This window comes from Cyrtonyx montezumae, unplaced genomic scaffold (genome assembly GCF_038088225.1).
Source record: "Cyrtonyx montezumae isolate F1298 unplaced genomic scaffold, pur_monq_1.0 scaffold_8, whole genome shotgun sequence".
In the NCBI taxonomy this organism is placed as follows: domain Eukaryota; kingdom Metazoa; phylum Chordata; class Aves; order Galliformes; family Odontophoridae; genus Cyrtonyx; species Cyrtonyx montezumae.
Window position 1 is genome coordinate 78445709 of NW_027072089.1, and position 24581 is coordinate 78470289.

At 43.0% G+C, this 24581-nt stretch overlaps 1 protein-coding gene and 1 long non-coding RNA gene across 2 annotated transcripts in view; one reads left to right on the forward strand and one right to left on the reverse strand.

Moving 5' to 3' along the window:
* EXOC2 (exocyst complex component 2) overlaps nt 1-2937 on the forward strand; it is a 127912-nt gene extending 124975 nt beyond the window's left edge. Inside the window, exon 28 of the mRNA XM_065753320.1 lies at nt 1331-2937. Coding sequence (XP_065609392.1) covers nt 1331-1424 — 94 coding nt within the window. The 3' untranslated portion in view covers nt 1425-2937. The remainder of the gene's footprint in view (nt 1-1330) is intronic.
* An 11434-nt stretch (nt 2938-14371) lies between these two features.
* On the reverse strand, nt 14372-21235 carry LOC136058577 (uncharacterized). The gene is made up of 3 exons (XR_010623137.1): nt 20024-21235; nt 19427-19636; nt 14372-15081 (listed from the first exon to the last, which is right to left on the reverse strand). It is a non-coding gene; the product is annotated as an uncharacterized LOC136058577 (long non-coding RNA).
* Between the last annotated feature and the right edge of the window lie 3346 nt (nt 21236-24581).

A 24581-nucleotide genomic window follows, 5' to 3' on the forward strand; every position in this document is an offset into this window, starting at 1 on the left:
CTTTCTGTAGCCGTTGCTATTTACTTTCATACCAGAGCTTCACCAGAGGAGGGTTAACTTTAACTTCGACCCTTTGGATGTGCAGTGTAGAAGCCTCTTTTGACAGCATTAAAAATAATCTAAATTTGTGTCCATTGTGGCCTATTAGCTTATATTGAGCAGACAATGGCTTGGTAGCATGTCTTTTTCTGATGCTAGTCTTATCAGTTCTCTGTAGCTTTATATTTATTTTATAATTTCAGTCCATTTTAGCCTTCCATGCTGATCTTAGTTTCTGTGAGGTCCATTGTCTTGTCTCACTGCATTTAGCAGCAGTAAATACCAAGTAACTGGATTGTTTCATTTTACAAAGTATGAAGAATTTTTTGTATTTTCTGAACATCAGGAGGAGGCATCGGGGGTTCTTACTTCCCTACCATACCAAACTTTGAGAGCCAAACTGCAAATTTGCACATATTTATGTAAAATAATACACATTTATGCACGGATTTAGAGTTGATCATTTCTGTTTATTCAGTCATTGCACTGTGATATTAAATGATTAATATGGCTATATGCATCTTCCAAAGGGCTTTCTGGAGAAGCAGATACTGACTTTGCAGTGCGAGTTCTTGTTTTTTTCACTGACATTCAGTGTAATTTATTCTGTTGTTGGCTGTTTAGTAATCAAAACTGTGCCTGAGAATTATATCATCCATTGTACCATGTACTCCTTTGGCAACAAACTATTGCTATTTTCCAAAAAGAGCTCACGTATAGTTTGTTATCTAGAAAGGATAAAAACGTATGTTTGCCAGTGAATTAATAATTCTCCTGGAACAGCCATTCCATTTCTGATCTTTCAGCCATGATCCTTAGTAGAAGTCTGTTAAAAGTTAAAATACCTTCTAAACACAAGTTGGATAACTCACATTCACAATTCAGCTGCAAGCTAAAAGCCATAGCCATAATAGGGATACAGATTTTATGGCACATAGTCTGATAGTTTTCTTACAGCAGTTTTGTATGATCCTCTCCACCATTTCTTTTGCCATTGTAGTTTGCATATGTATTTCTTTAAGGGAAATGGTCCTCATGAGGATACGAAGGCCTATTTTATAACCTTGATGAAATCTATGTAGTTTTGTCCCCTCCCCCATCACAGATCATCCCAACACAGTTGGTGTACTTCTAAATATCTGTAAGATCCAGATATTTAAATAATGTCTAAATTTAGACTCTTTATTTAAGCAGGCAGTGTATTTGAAGTCACAGACAGAATAGTCAAAACTTCTGGCAATTGTTCACTTTTCAGAATTTGCAAAAGTTATTATTTAATTTCCTTTTACAGGTTGTTGGAAGAGCTGCTAAACAAATTTAAAAGCAGCATGCACTTGCAGCTGACCTGTTTTCAAACTTCATCTTCAGCAATGATAAAAACATAGATGTGACACAGTACAGGCAGCTCAACAGTTGAACACCGATAAACTTCACCCATTTTTCTGTACTACTTCGGTTTCTTTGAAGGCCCTGAAGATCAGAAGGAATTTCATTGAGAAAAGAATGATGAGATCCAGCTCTGAGTAATGGCATGAGGTATCCTGCTGAGTGAGAGTTCTGTTCATAATTATCTTGTCAAAATGGTTTTCTGTCTCCTGTATTTCATTTGGTGGAGGGAACTAAGTCAGTTTTGTTTACATACACTCTTCTTGGCTGTATATTAATGACAAAAAAATCTTTACATGCTGTAATCTGAGTTTCATTTGTTAAAAATACATTTGAATGTATTTTTAGCAACTGACACCTTAAATTTTAGTATTGCACGTGCTTCTCAGTGTTTCAATCTGTTACTTTCTAGATGTAGAGCAATGCTAATGTAAAAGACTGGAAGACTCAGATTCTGCAAATTATTGAGAGTAATTATTGAGTAATGCTATAAAGATTACAACCTATAGGTGACTAATAAGTGTTCAGGTATAGTATGCTGAAGGACACTATTTCTTTTGTGCTTAGCAATGATCAACTTTTTTTCCTGCTATCATCCGATGTTGTAGTGGTCATTAAATCTGATTTCTTGGAACACTCTTATTTTCTTTTTTCTTTTTATCTAGACAGATCTTCATCTATCTTTAGTTTTTTCTTTCTATTTGAGTATTGGTGTTAATCTTCATAACTGAAATAAGCTTTCCCTTCATTGGCCATTAACAGAAGAGTGCTCTGAGTTTGAGCTTAGTAGGTGCTGTTAAAAAAACATTTAAGAATATTATAAAATATTCTTTAGTATTAAGGACTAGAATAGTAAGTACTCCTGACTATGTGCTAGGTAAACTAAGGTGGAGTACATTATGTCATTGGTTCTGCTGTTTAATTCTCATTCTTGTTATCTTTTCTTGTTCTTACAGTCTTTCTACCACTGTCTTCCTATTCTCTCTTGTTAGTCAGTCCTCTTTTCACCACCAGTTACAGAATTTGTTCAGAAGTGAACAGGACGAGAACAGTTTTGCAGCTATTAGCTTATAGTTACACTAAGTTTTTAAGAGCTGTCTTCCCAACAAAGAAGCAGGACCAAATTTGACACTGACTTTGATTTTGAGACCTGAAAAAACATGGAGTAAGCAACTAATATAAAGTGGTCTTGTGGAGTGGGGTGGGTTTAATTTTAAAACTGAAATCACACATTAAGTAAACCATACAGAAATGATGTATTCTTTCTGTCCTTGCAGAAATTGTGCATTGAGTTTTTAGTTATGTCAGCTTTTGTCTTTTGCTAGTCCAGTTATATGCTTTAAAAATATACAGTTCCAGTAATTTTGAAATGCTGTGGGAAACACCTTGATATGGATGTATTTACTCATTAAAAATTGTGTATGTAATAATAGACTATTGAATTTAAGTTTGAAGTTTCAAGCATATGTCATTATTAGTTGAACAGGGAGAGTCATTAAACATGTAATGCAGTGTTGTCCATTTGAAGCTGGTCATAGTCTCAGCTTTTGATATTAACTGAAGTAATTAGTTCAACTGTGAAGGATTATTTTCACAACAATAAAATATTAAGAAAGATGGTCATAAGCTTTTCCTGAATTCCTTGCTTTCAAAGAAATGTGGTTTCTTTATGAAGTTTGCCACAGTCTGAATTTTCTAAATTTGTATCGGAAATGCTCGGAAGTATTGAAAACGTAATTTATTGTCTGTGTTAACATAATATTAAGTTTGGGAACTTCTTTATTATATCATTTGTTACATTTTTCAGTTTTTCTGCTGCATCACCTTGTTGCTTGTGTTTAAAACCTTGAATCTGTCAGCTGTTAGTGTTCTGCTGCCATTCTGAATTACACTGCAGAAAGTGTCATGAAGAGCTAACAAGAATAACATGAAGAATCAAAATGCTGATTAAATTCAACCTAATTTGAGATAAATGCTGGTGGTCAAGTCAGAGCCCTAGATCTCCATGAATCCAACGTTAGGAATTAAAGAAGCAACAGTATATGTTTAAAGTTCAGTTCCTTGGACGGAGAGTTTGAGCTGCAAGGACTTTGTAGCTGAGGTACAGCAGGTTGCTGTACTTCCTCAGAAAAAAAGAAGTAGTCATCAGTGTGGCTTTGCAAAAAAAAAAAAAAAAAAAAAAGGAAAAACAAATAGTGCAAAGATAGTATTGGACATGGAAAAGGATGGGAGACCACATCAAAATACAGAGGGTTCTCAGAGAAAACGGAGGCAATAAGGAAATTAAAGTAACAGAAGTGAAAGGCACTGACATTTTAAGGCAAAGGTAAGCACTGAAAACAGTACAAGAGAAAAGTGAAATACGACATGAACTTCAGACTTTTAGCCAAACTTAAATATATTCAGACTAATAAATAAATAAATAAAAAGGACAGTTATATAGAAACCCAGAAAGCATTATTTCTCTTTTAAGAGTAAAATGTAGGAAGTAAATAAGACTGTAAAATACCTTGCTAAAAATAGGTAGTGTTAAGGGAAAATTCATTAATTTTGATGAAATATTCAGTCCCTGGAAATTTTTCTCCTGTTATTCTTCTGTAGTTCAACATTTATTTTGAGTAGCAATGAATAGCTTAGAATAAAAGCAAAGAAATAATAATTTAAAAAAACCAACACCCTTGCATCCTCCTCTAATTGCATAAGAATAACCAGGGCTCAACACAGTTTAATTTAATGTCACCATATGGCAATAGGGAAGGATTAAGAAGTCTGTGCTCAGAGTGCTATAAGGTAATGTGCCCTGTGCAGGCACTTTTGGCTGTAGTGGTGATGTGTGACTGTCAAAGTTGAGGTGTGTTGTTCTTTTGTCTTCCAGAACTAAGGAAGCATCTATGAAGGAATAGCATGTAGTCTCTATACCTGTATTGAATAGAGAGATGCAGATGAAAACTGTACAGAGTGTGGAGCTAAAAGTAATAATAATAATAACCTTAGTCGTTGTTTATCCTGATTCCACTAGAGTTCAATATTCTTACAAAAGTTCAGGGGAAAAAAAAAGAACAAGAATTGATTGTTGACATATAAGAAGGTGTAATGGAAACTAAAGGTTTTATTAAAAAGAAAAAAGAAAAAGATGACAGGAGAAGAAAATCTGGGGAACTCTCTGAGCCTACTGAGTGAGATGTAGAATTTCCCTTGCCTGCAAATATCTAACATTTAGCTAGACAAAGCCCTACTAATAATGATTTATGAATTTAACTCCTTTTTAATTTGAATTTGCAGTGATATATATTTTGTACTTCTATTGCAAAAGAAAGTAGTAAATTGCAGTTTCCTCATCACAGAATCATATCACAGAATTGTAGGGGTTGGAAGGGACCTCTAGAGATCATCGAGTCCAACCCCTGGGTAGATATTCTTACCTTATGAAGAAGATAACTTTGAGAGGAGAATCTTCTGTCATGGTTACGTCTGACTGTCAGAGACAGTGCTACACAAAGTATTTGTGCTTCCAATCCTGCTGCCAGATGTCATTTCAGTCAACTCTAGCCAACTTCCTTGGCCTTGTCCTACTAAAATATACATGATGCACTATCATTTCCCTGAAAATATCATTGCACATTGATTGTATTGATTGATGCAAATACTGCATCAATCCAAATAACTTTTTGGACTCTTGCTAGCAAGGAGACATGTGACATGTCTTGTATACTATGAATGTACTGCTGTTTTGTTCTTTTGAGTTTAAAACTTTCCCTTAAAAGTTGGAAGAAAGAGATCCTCATCAGAATGCTGAAAGTGAAAGATTGATGAAGTGCTTCTACTACAGCCTGAGCTACAAAATTCAGATCTGAAACTTCGGTAAAGCATTTGCTCACTGGATCTGATTAGTTTTGTCCTGACAAAAAGAGGGACCCTTTAGGTAAATAGCACTGGCAGTCTGTTTCTTCCTGTTAGGAACTGTAGTTCTTGCATGGTGCTTAAAATTTTAGTATCATATATGGGAGTTATCGATAGGCTGTGAGTACTGTCAAAGAATCACAGAACTGTAGGGGTTGGAAGAGACCTCTAGAGGTCATCGAGTCCAACCCCCTGCCAAAGCAGCTCCCTAGCCCAGGTTGCACAGGTAGGCGTCCAGGCGGGTCTGGAACGTCTCCAGAGAAGGAGACTCCACCACCTCTCTGTGCAGCTGTGCCACTGCTCCGTCACTGCACTGGGAAGAAGTTCCCATGCACATTTGTGCAGAACTTCCTATGCGTCACTTTGTGGCCATTTCCCCTCATCCTATCACTGCACACTGCTGAGAAGAGTCTGGCCTCATTCCTTTGCCTCCCGCTCCTTAGATATTTATAGACATGGATCAGATCCCTTCTGAGTCTTCTTTATTCAAGGCTGAACAGTCCCAAGTCACTCAGCCTTTCCTCATAAGGGAGGTGTTCCCCACCTTTTTCCACACTCTTTGTAGCCCTCCACTGGACTCTTTCTAGGAGATCCTGTCTTGTACTGCGGAGCCCAGAACTGGACACAGGCAAAAGTGCATGTATATATTGTGCCACCTAGATGTATTTAACTAATAGGAAATGAATATGTTTTGAATGAGGTTTCCACATAGTTAGGAAATATTTGGAGATTTGTTAAATATGATGACAGACTTGAAATAGGACTTTAGTCCTGATTCTTTTGGCCCTTCTAGGCCATGTAGCCACGTATGTGGAAGAACTTTGGATGCTGACTTCTATCCAAAAAAATAAAAAAGGTAAAATAAAAGTCACTGTGACTTGTAAGCTGGTTTTAAAACATTTAGGAGATTATCTGGTTATTTTAACAAGTCAAGAAAATAAAATCCTTCTTGAACATTCATCTCTGTTGGAATTGCAGCCTCTTCATACTCAGATAAAGAAAAGGGTCAATTTGTTAGTTGTTTCTACATTAGCATTGTTCATGTTCTTCTTTATTAGATGTTAGCATTATGTGTGCACACGTTAGAACGTTTGTAGAGTCACGAGTGCTTCTGCACTGTTAACATGAGATTCTTTTAAGGTTTCCAAATATACTAATATATTTATTTCTGTTTATTTCTGAATAAGCTGTATAGCATCTAAATTAAATACTTTGTCCAGTATGACTTGATGGTTCAAGATGGCTTTCATTTGGATAGTCATTGATACATCCTTGAAGTCCTTTAAAGTATTGCATGTTGGTGAGTAACTTAACACACTTTGCTACATCTTTCATTGGGAACAGACAGTGTCATGCTGCTTTTGGATTAGCAGCTCAAACAGAGCTGCTGCAGTTTATTTTTGGGATCAGGCAGTAGGGGACTGGAGGGATTCATTTTTTGCGCCTAATTTTTTCTAGTCTGAATGTCCAGGGAGAAGTCTGTGTTCCTTTTTCCTCATGCTCTCGCTATTTAAAGGGTTGTAATAGATTTTGTACAACTCTTCTGCAAGCAGTCCTCTTTGAGGTCAAGATCAAGTAAGGAAAACCTTCAGCCAAATTCCTTTTGAATTGGAAAATTTAAACAACTTGAGGAAAAAAGAGTAGGACAATGGAAAGTGGAATCCAGCCTTATTTGTAACAGATGCTATTAACACATGCTTAGTTTTACTGCCTGTCTTGGCACCATTATGCCTCTTTCTTTTGAAATAACTTCAGTATAAAAAATTTGTTGCCAGTCCCAGGCAAAAGCTCCTAAATGAAGTGAGTGATAGACTCAGTGTGGTTTGTTAAAAATGCATTAAATGCAAGTTGCAGATTAAGAATTAATTTATTAGGGATAAGAGTTCTCTCTAACTCCTGAATTGGTTTTGTGTGTGCAGGTAGGGAAGACAGCTTTGGTTAGCACTTGTGTGCTGTGTCTTACTGTGCATAGATGGCAGTGGAATTAGTGCAGCTATGGTGTGAATACAGAAAACTAGGAAGCTCTACATAGGCTCAAACCTGAAGCTAGGAGTACCTGTTTCTAGGTATGTGTTGATCTAGAAACAACAGGAGTCTTCATCTTATTGGCAAGAGGTGGCTTATGCTGCACTACTAAAGCAGCAAAGTTTCTGTGGCCGCTGATTCTGCTTCAACCAAGTGGAGTATGTCCCTTGCCTTTCTTGGTTCATAAGCAGATTTTTAGCACAGAATGTCAAATCAGATAATTTATGAAGTAAAAACTGCAAAATGAGACAGTCTTTCTCACTGCTCATTACTCACTTTTTCTGATACATTCCACTCATGTAACTAGATTGTACTTCTGCTCACAGGGTAGGGGGGAGGGGGGGCTTCCCTTCCAGCTTATCTTTTTAGATATTCAGGAGATAATTAAAATTCAACATGTTAACGGTGCTACTTATTTTTAGAACCCAACATAAATATGGGCAGACAAAGATTTGAAAATAAATTAATAGACCAGAGTGCTCTCAACCACTGTGGTAAAAACGTTGGTAGACACCTGTTGAAACCTCCTTCATGCAGTCTGTATAGGGAAGAAAATCTCCCTCCATGTCTCATGGGACATTCCCACCTGCCAGTGCTGGGAGCAGCAGAGGGTGATACCTTGGTGCAGAATGTGAGATCCTTCTCTGCCTAAACTGTAACACTGCAAAACAGAATAAAGCAAGCCCCAGTAGAATGTTCTGTCATCTCACAATGGCAGAAATCTCTCTACATTTTGAAACTTGAAAAGTTAGCAGTACACTTGGGCTAAAATTGGTTAAATGTGTTAGGAAGATGCCCGTTGTAAGCACATTTTACTATTGTGTTATTCAGCTGAAGTGCCAGGTTGAGCAGTTTAAAGTTTGAGCAGTTATTCAAACTTTATATCAAAAGGGGAAGGTGATTTCTAGCTCATGTATTTGGTGGCTGTTTTACAAACCCAGGTGGTTCGTGGATTAGTTTGTAAGCAGAATAGCATTTTCTGAGGGTCCCACATAAGTGCATGTTTAATCTTTTTTGAACCTCAGTAAACTCCACTACTTTGGGACCTTTAGTGCCAGTGTAGTACATTCTGTGTTATGTATTTTTAGCCTCCTGGGAGTGTTATGCAGACCCTTCTGAATTGTGCTAACCCTTTTCATAGCATGCCACAACTCATCTATTTACTTTTACAGTGCCTCCATCCCATAATTTTGTGAGACCAGCTTCACAAGCAAGCAGATTTTTTGTGCATGTGATAGGATGTAGGCAAAAAACGACAGTTGAAGAGCAGGAGTGCATCTCCTCACCCTAGCCAGCTGTGCCTAGCCATGGTAATCATGGGCTGCTTACCACCACTTTTACACCACTTTTTTGTGCCTGTCATCTACACACATCTTTCTCATGACTTACATTAAAACATAATTGTAGTCCCAGAGCTGAACTCTTCTTCGTGTGCCCTCCTACAGCCATGGTTTAAGCTGAAGGAAGTCAAGGTTTCTTTGGTCAGAAAGAAGGAGCAAAGTCACGTTTGGTTGCTTGGTGTTCTCAGAAAACTTCATTGTTTTATTAAAAGGTTTCTATCTGCTATGCTGACAGCATGTTGATAGCTTTTTATTGTGATCTGTATGTCCAGTCAAACAGTATTTTGGGCTAAATGTGAATATTTCTCAGAGATTTAAAGCCTCCCTCATATGGAGGCTTTCTTTCTCAACCTACTGTAGGGAATTTGCTTTAGCAAGGCTGTTGGACTTGATGATCTCCAGGGGTCCCTTCCTACCCCAACAATTCTGCGATTTAATGACAAAGGACAGGGGGAAGCCTACATGTCATGTTTGAAGACTGCTGAACTCTTGTAACTAAGGACCATTTAACGAATTCCCGACTTTTTGTAACAGGTAGTGTAGGTGCCTTTTTGTTCTGTGCTCTCGAGACACCCTGTTAAGGTGCTTGGCTTAAGGTGTTATGAATGGATTCTTCTACAGGGCTGAGATGTTGCATACAATGCTCCAACATGACTCAACAGGGTCTGAGGCTGCCCCACTGCCATCCTGGCCTAGCCATTGATTCTCACCTCAAATTCATCACCAACTGCATCCCGAGAAAGTTTCAGGGAAAGTAATTGCTAAAGCACACAGAAAGCACAAGGGAGCAGGCAGGAAGCAGGGACATACAAGGGTAGGCCTGGATGGGCTGAGAGCAGCCCTGGAGATGGGACAGTGTCCTATGGCTCATGGCATGAGATCAGCCACCATGCCTTGCCTGTGGTCACATGCTTCGACACCAGAGCAGAGGCAAAAACCTGGATCCAGAAGTCTGGGTGGCTGAGATGTGGCCAGCTTTTGAGGCTTTGGAGAAGGCAGTCTTATTTTAACTCAACTGGTGACCTCAGGGCACATTCAAGAAGTGGTTTGCAAATCCAGAGTGGCTTCTAATAGCACCCTGGGCCTTTGGTCTCTCACTCTTGCAGGGAGGAACTTCAGAACCTGTGAAAGCTGAGAGAAACCACCTCTGTTGCTACCTGGTGCTCACCATCTTCACCAGCAGAGCTGCCCCAAGGAGATACGTCACCATAGCAGGACAGTGACTCGCCTGGGCCCTGCAGTGAGTGGGATTGAGAAGCACAAACGCCTTTGTTGCCCAGCAGATCTCACCCTCCAAAGTTTCCTTCCAGCAGTGACACATATCAAGTTATATCTGCAAGATGAGTGTGGAAAGGACAAAAAAAAAAAAAAACCCAAAAAAACTCATGAATGAAAATTGATCTGGATTTGAAGAACTTTCTCGACAGTCCTAGGAGCAGTATGGGGCTGCAGTAACTGAAGCAGCCTCGTGGTTTGTCTCTGCAGCCTGAGGTCTGACTGACTGTCTCCTGCTGTGGATAGTAACTGATAAATATTCGCTGTTAAAAGCGGTTCAGCGTTCTTGGGGTTCTTTCTTAGTCAGCCTGACCACCTCAGGTTGAACAGCTCACAGATTTTGGTTTAAGCACGACAGCTTTGTTACAGAATTAAAGGGCTAGTCAAAAGCACCTCCATACACTCCCATAGTTAAAGGAAAGTAAAACCAGTGCAGTGCTGGGGCTGTAATAATCAGACGTGTGCATATTATGGTCAGCCCTGGTTGACCACGTGGTAGTAAACAGTCATCTGGAAATGGGTGTTTGAGGTTTGCAGGGAGGTGTTATCAGTACTCGTAATGTTACATTCTGCACAACAGAGCATTTTTCCCATCAGTTGGGTCCAGGATGAAGTGTGTTTGCAAGATCTGTCTAGCTGCTTCACTAGTGTAATTCATTTTTTTGGTTGAGCTGATACAAGTATGAGTGAATCTCACTAAATGACTCCCCTTTGAAAGTGGCTGCTGGCCGATCTGCAGTCAGACATCCTTCCTGTTCTTTCATCAAGCAGCAGCGAGCAGGGAGAGGAGCAAAGCCATGCAGGGCTGCTGGGGACTCATCTGAGACAACTTGCCATGCCACAGAACATTAGGATTTGGGGAGTGGTGCCTCAGGCATTCATTTCCTTCTGGTCTTCATCTCGTTTTTTTGTTTTTCTCTATTTCCCATATCTGCATTTTGTTTGGGTTTTCAGCTACTATATTCACCATGTTCCAATGAAACATGATTTCTGGTCTTTTGTCAGAGCTTTGGGGTTTGTTGGTCCTTTTGGGCTTTGTGTTTCTTTTGTTCTCATCTCAGTTTGTTTGGTTTGAATTTTTGTTGGGAAGAGGTTGTTTATCTGTGATTTATTGGACTCGGGTGTTACTCGAGGAGGATTTTGCAGTGGCAGTGTCTTTTTCTTTTTTTCAAATTGCACTTCCCACCAGTATGTTATTTCAGTCTTAACTGAAGATTTTCTCTCTGGCCAAAGAGAATGTGATTTATGTTATCTGCTCTGACATAAGAAATTGTTCATTGTGACCCTGGGATAGTAGAGACTGCACAGCGATATCACTGGGGCAGACATACTGGCAGGAGATGGGAGAATATAGGGAGGTTGGGTCTCCTCAGACCTGTCCCCTGCTCACAGGCACCAACGTTTCCTCTTACGTTTGACCCTCCCAAGTTGAAAACTCAGGGAAGGAGTGCTCAAGAAAGCATGATGCCTCCCTGAGCATGAAGAGGAGTCGGTGCTTCAACCTTACGCGATGGAGCTGTCCTCCTGCATACCTGGTGGGTTCAGGGAGGACACTTACTACAGTGCCCCTGCAGTGTTTAATGTCTGTGCAAAATCACTAGATTTTTTTTCTTGTCTTATCCCAAGACCCCTACAGTCAAGGGGGAAGATGCTGAATTATCAGGTATTCAGGTTTTCTGTTGCCTCAGCAGTACTTCATGGCAGTGAGTTTATGGGTTAATGTTAGAGAGTGAATAGCTTGAAAGACTCCAAGGCTTTCTCCCTGCACGTGCATGCTCTTTGGACTGTTATCCTAACTTGTGCAGAGAGCATTAACTGCAGCTAGCAGTTTATCGCATGCATAGTACTGCTTGTCTTCAGTAGCGTTGATGCTGGCTGTGTGATCCAGTATGGCTAAGTGTGAAGGGGTGCAGGTCACTACCAGTGTATAGCCCAGGGCAACTCTTCACTTGGCTTGGGAGAAAGTGAAGCTTTCTGTGGCACTCAATTTCTTTCTGCACCCTCCAGCCAGCACCGCCCTTCCAAAATGTGCCCCAGCCAGGGACCAGCAGAACATCCCTACTGCTGCACTCACAGGAGCACATCTGGGCCACGGGGCTCCAGCCCAACCACACCAACATGGACAGATGCCTGTCACCCTGAGACAAGTTCAGAGATAAGCACAGGAGGTTCTCAATTTCATGGAAGCCATCTCAGACTAAAAGGCAACACCTTCATTTCAAGAAACCTCATTTTTCATTTGTAAAACACTTTCATTCAGAAAAAAATAAGTGAGGGGGGGTTGGAAGGGAAACTGAGTGCTACCTCTCCCCAGCCATGGCAAATACACCTGCACGGCAGTGTTAGAGAACATGTTTTAATGGGGCACCAGCAACTCCAGCAGTTGCCTGTTGCTTCCTAACTACATTTGTGTGTAATGTTGTCAGAGGACAGCTGTTATTGCTGGAATATTCCAGGTTGGAGTCTGCCCCAGTACAGTTTTTCTGCCTGGAAATTTTAAGTGCTAATCACTTATCTGGAAGAAAATAGGCTCTTTTTTCCCTCCCCATGCTTCAAGAAATTTTGTGACCTTTCTTTTTGTGTCCCCCAGGCTTTGGAAAAAGGAATTGAAATGTGGCAGGTTTTTGGCTCATGTGTCAGAGACGTGCTGCTTGCCTGCAAAAAAACTGCATCCAATTTTTGCCAAGTTATAAACCTCTGAAGAGAAAACCATCTCACGAGAACTCACTAAAACTGGACAGATTAAAAAAAAAACTCCTCCAGAAATCCTTTCTATCTTTTTTTCTGGTCTCATAGTTCCCTGTGAGATTATCACAGGTCTGCACCTGAGCAAAAGTGAAAGCCAGTGAGGTGAAATGTCTCCCAGGCCCCTCACCTACTGCTTGGGACTAGAAGTGTCAGGATGTGAGACTGGCCTCAAGGGAGTCTAGAACAAATGGCAGAGAGAAACAAGGACATGGGAGTAGAGAGAGAGAACAAGAGCCAAGAGAATCCAGCAGACGACAGAAGACCAGATGCTTGGAGCACTGGGGGGACTGTATGAAAATTCCTCATGAGGATAGCAACTTGAGATACCTCTGTGAGCAAAAGCAGCAGGCTGCAGTCAAAGGGTCCAATATAACATCAGTGTATCTTGCTTCTTTAGTTAACTGTGTCTCCTCCATTTCTGTCACCTTGAGCTAAGGAAATAGCCTGCTGAGGCAGGGGTAATGCAAATCTCTCATGGAGAAAGCTAATGTTGGCCTTAACTACACAGCCTTCATCATTTTCTCCTCTATAATATTGTTTATGAAGTACAAAAGAAAAAGTAAAAAGAGAAGAAAAACCAACCCAAAGCAAGTCAGAGATCTGAAACTTTTGTGATTGAAAAGACTTCCTACGAGAGTTCAAGAAGAGGTACTTTCATCAGCAGGCTTCGTAAATAAGTGGGCTTGTAAACGATGAGTGGGTTTGGTAAATAAAGAGATGACTGACAAGCTCAACACCCACCATGTCAAACAAAGCTACAAAGGTGGCCAGCACCTCTAAATCATGGTCTGTGAGGATGAGATGCCACACAACCTATTGGGGGCATCCCACCATCAGGCCAGCCAGGACCTTGCAGCCCTAGGGAAGTGCCCAGAATGTAAGCAGATTCATCCAACCCCTATGTGGTATTATCACCTGACAACTTCAAAGAGGGCACAGGCCCTGCCAGCCCCATCTGCAACTGCCTGCATGCCTTCTGCCTCCATTCTCAACTCCCTGTGGGCACCGAGAAGCAGGCAGTACTCCATCAAGTAAAGCAGTTCTTGGGCAAGGGCAGGGTCTGTAGCTCATGAGCGGGAGCCATGGGCCCTTCCCTTGGGGCTACCTGTGGCCAAGAATCCACAGGCTGGTTACAGCATCCCTGAATCCCCATGGGAGATATAGGTCAAGCACATGAGGCTGCAAGAAGTGCTATTCCCCGCACTGTTTGACTCTGTTCAAAAATGCCATCCACTTTTTGACTTTTTTTTTTCCTTTTTATCAAAACCTAGATCTTTTTGTTATCAGCCCTCTGTTTTGTGTCATCTTTCAAAGGTGGCAGTAGAGGAGGGATCTGATTAGTTAGGCTTCCATTCTCCTGCCACTCGCTTCATTGATGCAGACAGGAAGCTTCTGAGGACAAGAAATGTCCCTTATTACATGCTTCTGCTCTGGGTAACCTCATTTTGGTTTGGTGTCTAGACAGTAATGCAGAGGAGAACATTAATGAAAACGAAGTGCCAAATTTTAGAAAGTTCTGCTCAAAAGCCTCACAGCCACCTTTGGCGAAGACAGAGCCAAGACTTTGGGTTTTTGGAGGGTTGGAGTTTGTTGAAGTTGCTTCAGAAGCATTCATTCTCTTTTCATTTGGGCTGCAGCAAGCAGATGACCTGATTTGTGTGTGTACTCATCATGCACTGCTTTAGTTAAATGAAGTAGGAAATGGCAGAAGGAGACATGCTGACTATTTTTTTTTTCAGAAGTTGCTTGGTACTGCTGGAGAAAGAAAAATAGGTCACTTCAAGTGACCAGTGGGGAAAGAGATCCCTCACATTCAAATTCCCTAACGCCGAGCCTAAGTAGTGTCCCAAAAGAGCATTTGCTGTTTATCTCCACTTATAAGTGCATGGGCCAAAGGTTTATGTGTACATATGTGACTTTCCTACATAGGTACTTTGGGCTGATCGAATGATCTCCGTTCTGACCGTTATGAATGTCTACTTAGGTTGCCATGTGTTAGTAAAAATGCCAAGAGAGAATGAGAATGGCCTCCTGGTAATGTTTGTTGTATATCACTGTCGTATGCAGAGACTCTGATTCATCAGTTCAGGAATCTTTGAAGTAAGTGTGCTTCCAACTTGCATCACGGTGAGGCATATGGGGGCAAGGGTACTGGGAACGCTGCGGTTCCTTGAAACGTTTGGTTGATGGCTCTGGGGATCTTCTAAATTGTAGATGTACTGAAAGCAAGCCTATCACTGCCTCCAGTGCCTACACTGAAGGTCGAAGCACCATTGCTCTCTTTCCATCTCTTTGAGTATAGGTTTTAGGCTTGAGGTTTTGTTGCATAGCCTTTCACTACAGGAAAGCACGACTCTTCATTGTGCAGCTTGGTGATGCAAAATAAAAAAAGAAAACCAAAAAAACAGGAAGGAAAACATTAATGAAAACTCTGATGCTCCTTGGGGAATATGAAGAGACACAGGCTTCATTTAAGATAAAAAAAAAAAAGATAAAAATAAAAGCAAAAACACCGTCACCAACAACAAAAAGCAGCAGCAGTACCAAGAGTTGGATGGGTGAAGGTTGCTCTTGGGAGCAGTCCCTACCATGGGGACTCCCCAGCCCTGAGGTCCCCAGCTCCTGCAGCAGCACAGCAGCTCCCTCCCCTCCACCACTTCTGCACTGCAATTCATATGGTGACTGCTGCACTAAAATCAGGAGCAATGAGGGCTATATATAAAAGAGTTGGAGTGAAGGCAAGTGGCACCTCGATTCTACTTCTGAGTAAGCCTTTTGTTTTTAGCAAAACAGGACTAAGCACACCAGTGCTGCTCCAGCCTGCCACAGGTTCAGCTTTCCCTGTGGATGCTGGCAAGGAGCAGCAGGTCTGAGCCTCTGAGGCGAGGGAAAGTAGTTCCACCTCCCTGTGCTGGTGGCCCTTGCTCAACCTCAGCTGGTGGCCTTCCTTTGTGGACAGAGGTGTCCCTGTGCCCCACTGTGCTGCCTACAGTGATAAAGATGTATGGCTGGTGAGACTGGGCTGGGCCAGAGCTGGAGGCAATGGTGCTGGTACAGAGCAGTAACCGCTGCCTGGAAGTGGGCTACCCTTCTATTTGTTGAGTTTTTTATTATTTTAATTTTTATTTATTTCTTTGTTTCTCGGAGGTTTATTGAACAGGAAAACTTATGAAGAAATGTTGCTTTTCTCCCCTCACTGAATAAAGTAAAAAATAAAGCAGGATGCCTAAACCCCAAATGTCAGAAAGCTCTCCGCTTCTTCTGCAAAACAGAATTCTCATTGTCCTGCAGCCCCAACTTACTGACAGGCAGAAGCAAAGCAGACAGACCTGTGACGGCAGTGGAAAAAACAAACAAACAAACAAAGGAATAAGGAAAAAAAAAAGAAAACTAGAACAGAGAAAGACAAACACCCTCCTACACGGGATGCAGCTCAATTCTCAAGCATGATTGCTGCCGTGAGCGGGGTTTGGGCCCTGGGTACCCGAGGTGCTGGGGAGCTGCTATGCTGCTGTGTCCAGCCACCAGCCCATCAGCTGGGAGTTTCCCTGATTCCCAACATCACGTAGAAATAAGACAATAAACAAAAGTTCCACTTCCAGCATCTAACAGGGTGCTTCTGGTTTTGCTTCCAGCTGTTGCACCCTACTGGCTGTTTCCTGGCCCATGGTGGCCCAGAAGGATGCAAAGGCAGGGCTAAGGGGCAGCGGGGCTGCACCTCCTCCCCGCAATGCAACAACTTTTGAAAACAAAAAAAAAAAACCACTGATGTGGAGTTCCTGATGCCAACCACAGAGCAGAAGGAACTGCTCTTTCATGTGAGTGTGGTCGAGCAGCCTCGGTGTGGCTGGGCCACTGCAGGCATGGAGCTGTACCTGCAGGTGACACCTCAGCCAGGCCCAGCTCTTGCCAGCCCCGTTTCTTCCCATGAGCAAGATGCCATAGAAAGCCATTTCAGACAGGTGAAATGCTGCAGCATTGTCCGGAGAGCACAGGGCTGAAGAACTCTGGGTCATCTGGAGCAGATCGTTATGGCCATGTGCATAGCACCATCGTGTTCTGCTAACTTGAACAAGGATTCAAATCTGAGAATCACAGAATGGCTTTAGGTTGAAAGGGACCTTAAGGTCCATCCAGTCGTAACCCTGTGCTGTGGGCAAGGCTGCCACCCCACCACCTCAGGCTGCCCCATCCAACCTTTCCTGGAACACCTCCAGGGATGGGGCATCCACTATCAGTGTGGGCAGCCTGTGTCAGTGCCTCACCGCCATCTGAGTAAAAAATTTCTTTCTAACATCTAACCTACATTTTCCTTCTTTTAGTTTGAAACCATTTCCCCTTGTCCTATCGCTATCAGATGGTGTAAGAAGTTGGTCCCCTTGCTGTTTATAAGCTCCCTGGGAGGAGCAGGATGGGCAGGACTAGAGGCTATGCCAGCTCAAGTCAGTGTTTATGCAGGCAGCTCCAGCTGGGACAGCACTCTCAATGCTAAATATTTTAGCTGGGTGTCATGGGTTTATCCTGCAGAGTCCTGAAAGAGTTGCTGCTGTGGCAGAGAATGATCTTGTGGAAGTAACCTGATGTCATTTTCCAGACTTGAGCCACCATATTCATCTTTGGAATGGCAGCGATACATCCAATGCATTCATTTTATTTTTACTACTATGCAGTGGAGGGGAGAAGTGGCTTTTCAGACAGCTGAGACCAGTTAAGCTGATCACAGGTGTGTGCACAGAGGAAGATGCCATTACCATTACACACTGTTGGACTACACTGTCTGGTGAGCACCTGACTCACTCTGTATCTGCTGCAGCCCTATGGCCAGGCCTGTGGCTGTGAGATGGGTCTGCTATCACTGTGCTCCTGGAACACACCAGCTCTACCACCTGCATGGTACACCATGAGCCCTTCTGTGGCACAGGGACAGCAAGCATGAACAGAGGGGTTCCCAAGCAGCCAGCCCATCTCCTGTGCTCCACAGGGTTTTCTATCTCACCCACAGCCTGAGCCCGTGCAGCACAGTGCTGCCTGAGCAGCCAGACACTCAGCATCGTTCCCATGGCAGCCCCTTTTCTTTTCTTGTAAAAGAACTGATTCATGTAAGTTCTGACTCTATATTCCCACCTTTGCTTGACAAACAGAGCAGGGAAATGCCATTAACACGCAAGCGTTCCTCAAACCACCTTGTTTTTGCTAGTCGTGCAATGCCAGTCACAGTGGAAACACCACTTCCTCCCACATGCTCAGTGCCTAGACTGTAGCTATGTGCTTTTAATTGAATTAGCCAGCCCAACGCTTTTCTGTTATCCTATACAAAGGCACTATGTTCTGCAAACACCTTGCCGAAATGACTGAATCAGACAATGAGATAATTCTTTCCACTGCATAACTCACTTTGGTTAGAAATTGGCCATCAAAACACAGACAGCTTTGCTCACGAGCTGTGAGGTTCACGAGATGTCCTCTGCAGTTAAGTAACATCACAGGTCTGCTCCCAAGTGACTGTAGTTGTCTCTATTTCTATCTAACTTCATTGTCACTGGGGGTGAAATCTCAGCAAAGTCAGGATTTCAAGCCCCCCAGCCCTGCTCTGCTCCGCCTTCACAGGCATCACATGCTTCAGCCGACTCTGACTTTCCTCTGCCCCTTAGCAAACTTCACCAACTGTTATTAACAGAACACACTTCTTTCTTCTTTGTCTCTTTTGCTCAACCCCTGATTATACAAGATCCAAAATAGAGAGCTGTGAGCCTGGATATGCATTATAGGCACTGCAGTTCCATACGTGCTTGTGCACGTCCTTGCTCCTGTGCAGCTCATAGTGATGCTTTCTGCTAGGAGCAATACCATGGCATTGCCAGTTTAGTGGGCAGCATTTCCCAAGGAGGAAAGAAATGTTGATCTCCAATGGAAGCTGGCACCCTTGTGTCATTAGAAATAAATGCAATGTTTAATTAGAGCGAGTGGTACGTAAAATCAGCCTTCCTGAACCATGAAACATTTTGATTTCTTGATGAGAGTCCATGACCAGGAGTTGCTGTCTTTTTACTACAAAAATAATGGTGTAACTGCATCAGTGGATAAAGAGCAACTCATGTCATCTATCATCTGGACTTCAATAAGGTCTTTGACACAATCCGTTGTAACATTCTTCTCTGGATTTGATGGGTGTACGGTTCAATGGAAAAGTAACTGGTAAGAAGACTGTACCCAGAGAGTGGTGATCAATGACTCAGTGTCCAGATAGAGATCATTAACAAGCATTGTCCCTCAGGGATCAGTTCTGGAACTGACGCTCTTTAATATCTTCATTAATGACATCAACAGTGGGATCAAGTGCACCCTCAGCAAGTTTGTAGATGACAAGAAGCTGTGTGGTGCAGTCAACACACCTGAGATGTGACAGGATGCCATCCAGAGGGACTGAAGGATGCCATCCATAGACTGAAGTAGTAAGCCCAGGAGAACCTCATGTGGTTCAAAAACCAAGTCTTGCGCCTGGATTTTGGTAAATCCCACTAACAATACAAGCTAGGGGAAGCCCTGCCAAAAAGGACCTGGGGGTACTGGTGGATGGAAAGCAGGACATGAGCCAGTAATGTGCCCTCACAGCCCAGAAAGCCAACTGTATCCTGGGCTGCATCAAAAGAAGCATGGCCAGCAGGGCAAGGGAGGTGATCGTGCCCCTCTACTTCATGCTGGTGAGGCCTCACCTGGACTACTGCATCCAGATGTGGAGTCCTCAGTACAGAAGATATGTGGACCTGTTGGAGTACTGCATCCAGAGGTGGGCCACAGACATGATCTGACAGATGGAACACCTCTCCTGCAAGGACAGGCTGAGTGAGCTGGGGCTGTTCAGCATGGAGAAAAGGCAGCTCAGGGGAGACCTGAGGCCTGTCCATTCAGTATCTATAGTGGAGCTGTAAGAAAGAAGGGAGCAGACTCTTTAGTGGGATCTGTTGTTATAGGAGAAGAGGAAATGTTTTCCAACTAAAAGAGAAGAGATACAGATTTTATATAAGGAAGTTTTTTACAATAAGTGTTATGAGGCACTGAAGCAGTTTGCCCAGAGAGATGGTGGATGCCCCATCTCTGGAGACACTCAAGGTCAGGCTGGATGAGGCTCTGAGAAACCTGATCTCACTGTAAATGTCTCTGTTCATTGCAGAGGAGTTGGACTAGACAGACTTTAAGGGTCTCTTCCAGGTCTAAGTATTCTATGATATTATCATTTAACTTTTCTCTCCAAACATGGAGCTTCAGAGAACTGGGAAGAAGCATGTGATTAGCTGTGGGGAGATGCTTACAAGAAGCCAAGGAAACTTCACTTGACTTTGTTGAGGAACTGAGGAATTATTCAACGTCCCACTTTCACTAAGGCTTCACCACATCGGGACCACTTGTTAACTTTTACTCCTCTCAAAAACGTTCTTCAGTATACATGCTGCTCCTTATCTGATCTCTGGTCTCTCAGTTCCTTCTCTATGACCACCTTCTCTCCCTCAGCATCATCTTCTTGTCTCTCAGCATGGCCTTGCCATGACCTCAGCTGCATCATCAGCTGTGGCTCCTCTGTTTTCAGCATAGAGGCACACAGCTAAACTCCTTCAGCAGCCTATACCCGCTTGCTTTTCTTTCCTTGAACAGGGTCTATTCCGGAAAGCTCTATCCCAGTTCAGGATCTGTTCTTTTCCCATTCTCCCTGTGTGACCAAAAGCCTTCTTGTAAGATCCTCCAAGAACGTTTTTCTGCATCTCCTGAAGACCTTGCCTCACAGCGATGATTCCTCAAAATACTATCAGCTCCTTACTTCACATTCCTCCCTTTCTCCTTTATGTCAGAGAATCACTGGCTGCATCATCCCTCATTATATTTCTTCATCTGCACTTTCCTTCCCTTCAACCCCTTTCTTCAAACTCTCCCAGAATCCAGGCATGACCCCAAAACCTTCACCTCCAGCTGCCCACCCCACAGCATCTTTCCCCACACCTGAGGCCCACCCTTTGGGATCCTCTCACTCCCTTGTCCTATCCTCCACCCACCAGGATGGCCTCCAGCCTTGCTCCTGGCCTAGGGCTGCCCCCTCTCACACCCCTCTCCTACCCCAATTGCTGGGCAGCTGCTTCTCTTCCCCCACCCCACAGGCATCTTCCCCCTGCTAAATGCAGCAGCTAACACCTACCCTCCTCTTTTTCCAGCCATTTTTAGCTTTTCTCTTCCTTCTTTTGGTGGGGGAAGAGGGGGAGAGTGCTGACTTTATGCATTGATTAACTTTTTTGTGCCTTTCCTTCTCCTCACGTCTGTGTGTGTCGCCTTAATTCTGAGAAATAGCTGACTTCTCATCCTGGCCAAAACCCACTTCTCCACTCCAGAACTGCCCTCCCCTCATGAGGCTGAGCAAATGTAGACCTGCAGCATGCACGGCGTGGCCCTGGTGAGCCCAGCTCCATGACACCTGACAGATACATTGCGCTTCAGCAGCTCTCCTCCCCACCACTTGCTCTCCTGCCTCCACACATCCCCCTTCGTTCCACTCCCACAGCTACCTCTGCACCATAAAGACCAATGCTGACTGTCCCTGCATCCTGCCAGATACTTATTTCCTTCCTTGTTTTTACTGCCAGCCCAGGGCCATGTCCATGTGTCTTCTAGAGACCTCCAAGCATGGAGGCTCCACCACCTCTCCAGGCAACGTATGCAGGTGCTCAGCCACCTGCACAGGGAAAATGCAAAAATGATTGGTGGTTCCAGAGTTACTGACTTTGTGCAGGAAGCATCAAACCCTGCAGTCTGGTCTTCATGGTTTAACAGGGTTCAAAGCAGCAACAGTCACTCATCCCTGGCTGGAGTCTAAAATGCTGAGTGACTAACACATCTGGAGAGTCTGCAGCATGTTTCCATTCCCACGTGCCCTCCTGATCTTTCTGTCTCCTCTCCCAACCCAGTATTGTCATTAAACTCCAAGGACTTCATTACCACTGCTCCCCTCAGACATGTGAGCCAACTGCATAAAATGTTATTTCAGATGGGTGAAGGTAGATAGCTAGCCACAGACATGTGCTGTCTGCAAAACCCTAATTTTACATTTGTTCTATGATTTTTTTTAAACGGTTTTGACCTTCATAATAAAAATAAAGCTGAGCCAAGCACCTTTGGCCAAGTATTTGCACCGAGCAGGCTGTGCGATGGCAAGCAAAATAGCACATGTTCCTTGAACATAAAAAAAAAAAAAAGAAGAAACAAGACATTTCCTCCCAACTTCCTGCACAAATCCTCTTTTCAGCTCCTTGTGAGCTCTTCTGCTGCCTCCCCAAGATGAGCTCAGGGGTTTCCAGAGGGCATGGATCCTGAGATGTTTACAACAGGGGCTCATTTAGCTTTTCTGTAGCCCACAGCACACATCCTGACTGCTGCAGGTGGGCATGCATGCAGAGCTGCCACAGCTTCAGCCCCAGGGCAGCCACCAGGGAAGCGGGAGCCACGGGTCTGATTCATGCATGTGTCACCTCTGTAGGGGATCATGAAGGTTAGGCAGGGTCCCCTGGCAGGAGACAACCAACCAAAGCCTCGGGCTGATCTCAAACTTCCTTTTTGTGGTCTACGTTGCCTCGATTTATTCATTTCCTTGTAATTTACAGATATACATCAATGCTTGCTATATTTAAACAGTGCCTGTATCTGCAGGGATTGTAGGTAAGCCATTTTATTTGCACAGCAATGGTTTGGAAGGAAAGTGAGACTTCAGAGTCACCCTTCAGTCTGGTGCTGTCTCGTGCATGGGTGACACACATCTGGTCCATGGGATGATTTGGGCCTCCAGGCAAACCCCCTCCCAGGCCTCATGCCAAGTGATTGCTCTGCTCCTCCACCTCCCCTCCACCAGGAGCTGTCCCAGCTTTCTGCCCTACATCACACAGCAGTGGGTGTGCCTAGATGGTGGAAGCTCAGTGGCACCATGAAGCTGTGCTGTGCGGGGACACATCATTTCTGTATCATCACCACGATTTGGAAAAAAATAAAAAGGGTTTCATTTAAAAGGAAAACAAAAAAAAAATTGCTCTATTCCCGTTCAAGTATCTGTTATTTGTTTCACAGTGCTCTTCTTGAAAGTCTGTGTTACTTCCTCATTAGCTCAAGCCTGGCAAAAGCTACCATGACCAGCACATTCTTCATGATGGAAACCAACATTAAAAGTCACACAGCAGTTTCTCTTCTGGACAGAGAATCTTCAACTATATGGAGAAAAGAACAGATAGGGGAAAAGGATGGCGTGATTTCTTCAGACCTGGTCTGGGTTTTTCAGCAGTTTTGTGAAAACCCCTTGCTCTAAACAGCTCTGACCTTTCCTATTTCTTGGAGACTGACGTCGCTACAGTAGATACATGGTGATGTCACTCACCCTGTTTTTGAAGTCTTCCTCTCTCACTACTCCTCGCATGGGTTTTTCTGTGGGAGGGGACAGTCATGAAGAAGGCTAAACCTCTTGATCATGTGTGAAAAGAGGAAATGAAAATGAGTTATTGGAGTTGTAGCTAGACTTTACCCATAACTTCGGTTTCTGAAGACATAAAAATCTTGGACTCTAGGAGAAATTTGAAAGGGATACCTACCAAAAATACAGGTCATCGAGCTCTAAAATGATTTTGTCTAAATCAAGATGCTCTACGCTAGAAGCTGGAAATTCTCAGCCTTCACTTATACAAGAGAAATATGAATGGGTCTAAGAGGAGCATGAGAAGCAATTCAATCACCTCCTTGAGAAAGAAAATGATATGAATGTGGTGGCTTGGGCTGAATTAAGCTGGACACCAGCTTCCTATGGGAAAGCCTAGCATGAATGATTGTCACAACTACATTTTGCTGAGTGTTTCATAGTTTCTAGAGTAAGAATAATAACTGGCAAAACTCTAGGACATTCTTTCTCATTATTACATTGTTGTCCATAGCCTAAACTTCAAAGGTAATGGTCATCGTGCTAGACACTGTGCAAATAGTAAAAAGCATTCCATGCCTTTAGATTGTGCTGTTAACACAGACAAAGATTGAGAGAGGACCCAAGAGAGTGAAAGAAGCATCAACTAGACCCACAGCAAAGTATTTCACAATGGACATCGTGTGTTAGCTGAAACCCCCAGTAAAGAAGAAAATGTATTGATGAACACATGCCAAAACTGGCACCTACATCAAATCAGGAGGAGAAGGCGCAGGACTACATGAAGTAGACAGTCCCCAGATAGATAAGTAGGATTATCCAAGAACAGAGACCGGCTAATGCATTCTGGAGACAAAAGAGCAAGAATTCATAAGCCAATCTTGAAATCAAAACAGAGTAAGCCCATGGGCCAAAGATGAAACTACCTCCCAGAAGTATAGAGAACAAACACTGTCTCTCGTTTATGCAGAAGAAGTCACCTACATCTGTTCTTTCTTTACTTGAGACAGAATTTGTGTATAATGCCAGATCTGGATTTTTTTTTTTGAAGGGAAAAGGAAATGATAGCCTGTGCCTGGAAGACCAACTTCAGAGAAGTGACCAGCGTGCAGCCAGGCCTCTATCTATTGTAACAGTGTCACTGCCAGCTGGTCTGCAGAGGCATGAGAGACAGTCGCACTGTGCTAGCACTGCAGAAAAAATAAACATGCATTTGCAAAATGAAGCCCTGCATTTCATCTCCATTGTTTTCCAGTGCATGAATGTACTCACATTTAAGATCTAAGAGCTGGGGGAAAAAAAAAATTGACAGGAATCTACCCTTTCTTGACTATTTCCTTTTAATGAACTTGGACATAATCATTCAGGTCATCAGTGAAGAGTAGACAACCAAATCCAAGTCCAGAATCAAGGAACCTGACCTTCCTTTTTAG